Genomic DNA, 4,038 nt, shown 5'->3' with positions numbered 1-4,038 from the left:
ACCCACATCTGCAGCACTTTACCAAAAGCTCAAACTCCCAAAAAAGAGCCCCACAGCATGAGTCTCAGCCAAATTTATCTTTCAAGCCTCTGTATGTCAAATGAGGACATAACTTAGAAAGTTAAGAATGTAGCTCAGGTGTGGCAAATTTTCCACTTGCTCAAATCTCTTATGCATTTATCAATAACTTAGGCTCAATTTCCTAAAAATTCTAATTTAATGAATACTTATTACTTAATTAATAAATAATCGTCTACAAAGGGAAGGCTGTAGCCCAATTTCAGCATGAGACCCCAACAGTGAGAGAATGCTAATAAAGGCAGACCCCTGAAATTTTTGGAATTATCTAAGAGCTGGAACGTAGGATCTTGAGTTTTGCCTACTTGTAATTTTTTTGAGCGAGAGGTAATTGAAAGGCCATTTTCACTGGCTGAATCTTTTGCTTAAAATTCTCTCCTTTCTGATTTCCTGGCATCTTTCAAGTCCTAGCTAAAATTCCATCTTCTCCAAGAGGTCTTTCCTGATCTCCCTAATGCCTCCCCTCTTAGACCATCTCCTATTTAACCAACCTATATTTTTGTTCATGGTCCTCTCTGCTATTATGGTAGAGCCATTTTTGAGAATAAGATCTGTTTTTTTTCTTTAGTTTTTTCTTTTTTTCCAGTTGCATGTAATGGCAATTTTCAATCATCATTTTTCTGACATTTTGCTATCCATGTTCTCGCCCTCCTTCCTCTTCCTCCCCCTTTCCCAAGAAGGCAGGTAATATGTTCTATGTTGTACATAGGATATTATATAGTAAATATTTCCATGTTTATTATATTGTAAAATAAAACACATCTTATTTATAGTAGAGAAAATTTAAAGGAGAAAATGAAAAATAAAATAAAGTATACTTCCAAAAAACAAACAAAAGAGGGAATAGAAGATACAGAGGTGAACATGTACTGACATGTGTTCCATGCATGGGTACTGAAGAAAGTGACAGAACATTATTACAAATAAGTGAGTTTGAGTGAAGGTAGAATATGTTGGGTCAGGAATGTGAAATCAGCAAAGAACATATTATGTAACTAGCTTATGATGAGTTTTAAATTTCGCAGGAGATGACAATTTATATAATAGTATATAATAGGGAACCAGTGAAGCTTCTTAAGTATATTACCTATATATTGAGATCCATGTTTGAGAATTATGATGATAAAGATGATCATGAAAGCAATTACATTTTCTGTAGACATATATGCATATATACATATATACAATGCTTTATAGTGAAATGGAATTGACCTTAGTTTCTCAAAGGCTATGTCACCCAGAGCTATAGTTCTATGAAGTTCAACTAAACCAGAATGACTTCACCTATGGTGTCAGGCAAAAAGATAAAGAGGCTTATCAAGAAAATGTTGACTACTCTGTGATGATTTTTTTCATCATCTCCCACTCATAATGCTTATCTGCTAAGGCTTGAAGGAATTGAAACATAGACTCACAATGATGAAATCCCATAATGGTTTTTTCTAATTTCTTCTTTATTTATTTCAGCTACATATAATTTTCATAGTTTACAAAGCTCTTTCATATACAGTATTTCATTTGATGTAGAGAAAAAAGTCTGTCAGAGAGTTAGGACTGGTTTTCTAATTTCCATTTCAGAAATGAAGAAATTGAGGGTTAAAGATATTAAATTATTTTGCCAATGGCACATAGATTATAAGTGATACATAGAGGACTAAAATCCTGTCTTTGTCATTTCTTTCCCAGGACTTTTTGAGCTGGAAGATGTCCTGAAGAAATAGGAAGTGTTCAAGCAGCTATGACTGTGGTAGGAACTCCAAGGATAGAGACAATAAAGAAAAATGTCAAAGTCATTTGTAGTCAACAATAGAAGAGTGATCAAATTTGGCCTCAGACACTTCCTATCTGTGTGATGCTGGGCAAGGCACTTAACAACCATTGTCTAGCCCTTATCATGCTTCTGGTTGGAACCAATACATAGTATTGACTCTAAGACAGAAGGTAAGGGTTTACAAAAAAGAACAAGAGCAGAGTAAGTCAGTAAGGTAGGAAGCTTGATGTCCATCAATTAACATTTATTAAGTACCTACTATATGTCAGTCACTGTGCTAAGCACTGGGTTTGAAAAAGGGGAAAAAACCTTAAGAATCTCATAATCTAACAGAAGAAATAACATAAAAGGGAACATATACCAATAGGCTATATATAGAAAATTCACAGGTTATCATCAACACAGGACAAGCAATAAAAGTAAGAGGATTAGGAAAAACTTCCAGTGAAAGATGGGCTTTTTAAAAAGTTGGGACTCAAAAGAAACAAAAGAAGATAGCTAGAGTTAAGTAGAAAGAGCATGGATAACAGACTTAGAAAGTATATGGAGACAAGAAATGGAGTGTTTTATTCATGGATGAGAAAAAAGGCTAATGTCACTAGAGGAAAGTTTATGATAGGGAATAGGGTAGTAGAAAACTGCAGAAGTAAAAAGAGGTCAGGTTGTAAGGAAATTTAATGTTGAACAGAGGATTTAGTGTTTGAGGCAAGGGACAATAGGGGCCATTAGTTGAATTGGTGGTTGGGGATGAAAGGGTCAGACTTGTACCTTAGGAAAATCACTGCAGTAGCTAAATGGAGGATGGATTTGACTGGAGAGAGAACTGAGGAATCCAAGATTTTGATTCCCAATATTTTTTTCAAAAGTAATGGTGTTCTTTTCCAAGGATCAGGATCTAGTCCCATCACTCACAGGAAAGTACTTTGCTAATGAGCTTCCTAAGGCCTTCTTTTATGTCCTTATTCCTCAGGCTATAAATGAAGGGGTTCAACATGGGGATGACCACAGCATACATTGCTGAAGCAACTGTGCTCTTCCAGGAAGATTGAGTGGTGGAAGAGCTGAAATATACTCCTATCCCTGTACCATAGAATAAAGAAACGACAGAGAGATGAGATCCACAGGTAGAAAAGGCTTTGTACTTACCTCTGGCAGATGGAACTTTCAAAATGGAAGAAAAGATCTGACTGTATGAGAAAACAATCCCTGTGAGTGGAACAATACCCAACAATCCAGTTGTAATATATAATAACATATAATTGATAAAGGTGTCAGAACAAGAAAGTTTCAGAATTTGTGGAAAATCACAAAAGAAATGTTGAATTTCATGATCTCTACAGAAAGAGAGCCTTGTTACCATCAGATTCTGAATGAGGGACTGTACAAGGCTTATTATCCAGGAGAGTAGCACCAAGAGGACACAGAGTCTAGGGCTCATGATGGTTGCATAGTACAGAGGCTGACAGATAGCCACAAAACGGTCATAGGCCATTGCAGTGAGAAGGAAATTGTCCAAACTACCAAAAGTCATAAAGAAGTATGTCTGGGCAAGACAGCCAGCATAGGGTATAACCTTACTTTGTTTCAAGATGTTCACTAGCATCTTGGGGACTGTAGTGGTTATGATACAGAGATCCACAAAGGACAGATTGGAGACAAAGAAGTACATGGGTGTATGGAGGTGAGAGTCAGAGGTAACAATCAGCATTAAGAGCAGATTTCCAACCACAGTGACCAAGTATATGCCTAAGAACAGCCCAAAGAGAGGCCCTTGCTGCTCTGATGTCTCAGAAAATCCCAGGAGTATGAATTCAATGAATTGTGTTTGGTTTTCTTGTACCATGGAGCTGATGTGTCTGCTGGGAAAGAGAAGTGAGAAGAGAATGGCTTTGCAAATACAGTTATCTTCCTATATGAAATGGAAGGAACACCTAGCTCTAACTCAGAATATCTTGGTTCAGTTTCTGTATCTGCCACTTATTATCTGTTTGATAATGGACAAGTCACTATTTCCTCATTCAACCTGAGTGGAAGATAAAGGACTTGGACATAATGACTTCCGAGATTCCTTCCAGTTCATATATTATTAGAAACAGAACCAACAACATTTAGAAGTGAATAATTTATGAACACCATCTCAAATTTACTTTATTGTTACTATTATTATTTTACTATTATAAACCCTTACT

General features: G+C 36.2%; 1 protein-coding gene across 1 annotated transcript; it reads right to left on the bottom strand.

The window, feature by feature from the left end:
* Positions 1-2,753: 2,753 nt before the first annotated feature.
* On the bottom strand, positions 2,754-3,692 carry LOC123232172 (olfactory receptor 7C2-like). Its single transcript, XM_044658543.1, has one exon. It carries the CDS (start codon positions 3,690-3,692, stop codon positions 2,754-2,756), a length of 939 nt encoding a protein of 312 aa, XP_044514478.1.
* Between the last annotated feature and the right edge of the window lie 346 nt (positions 3,693-4,038).

Source organism: Gracilinanus agilis, chromosome 1 (assembly GCF_016433145.1).
Source record: "Gracilinanus agilis isolate LMUSP501 chromosome 1, AgileGrace, whole genome shotgun sequence".
Lineage (NCBI taxonomy): Eukaryota > Metazoa > Chordata > Mammalia > Didelphimorphia > Didelphidae > Gracilinanus > Gracilinanus agilis.
The sequence above is the reverse complement of the archived record's forward strand: the minus strand, read 5'-3'. Positions and strand labels throughout refer to the sequence as shown.

Coding starts and splice junctions, on each gene's coding strand:
- LOC123232172 (XM_044658543.1), bottom strand. CDS start 3,692: ATGGTACAAGAAAACCAAACACAATTCATTGAATTCATACTCCTGGGA.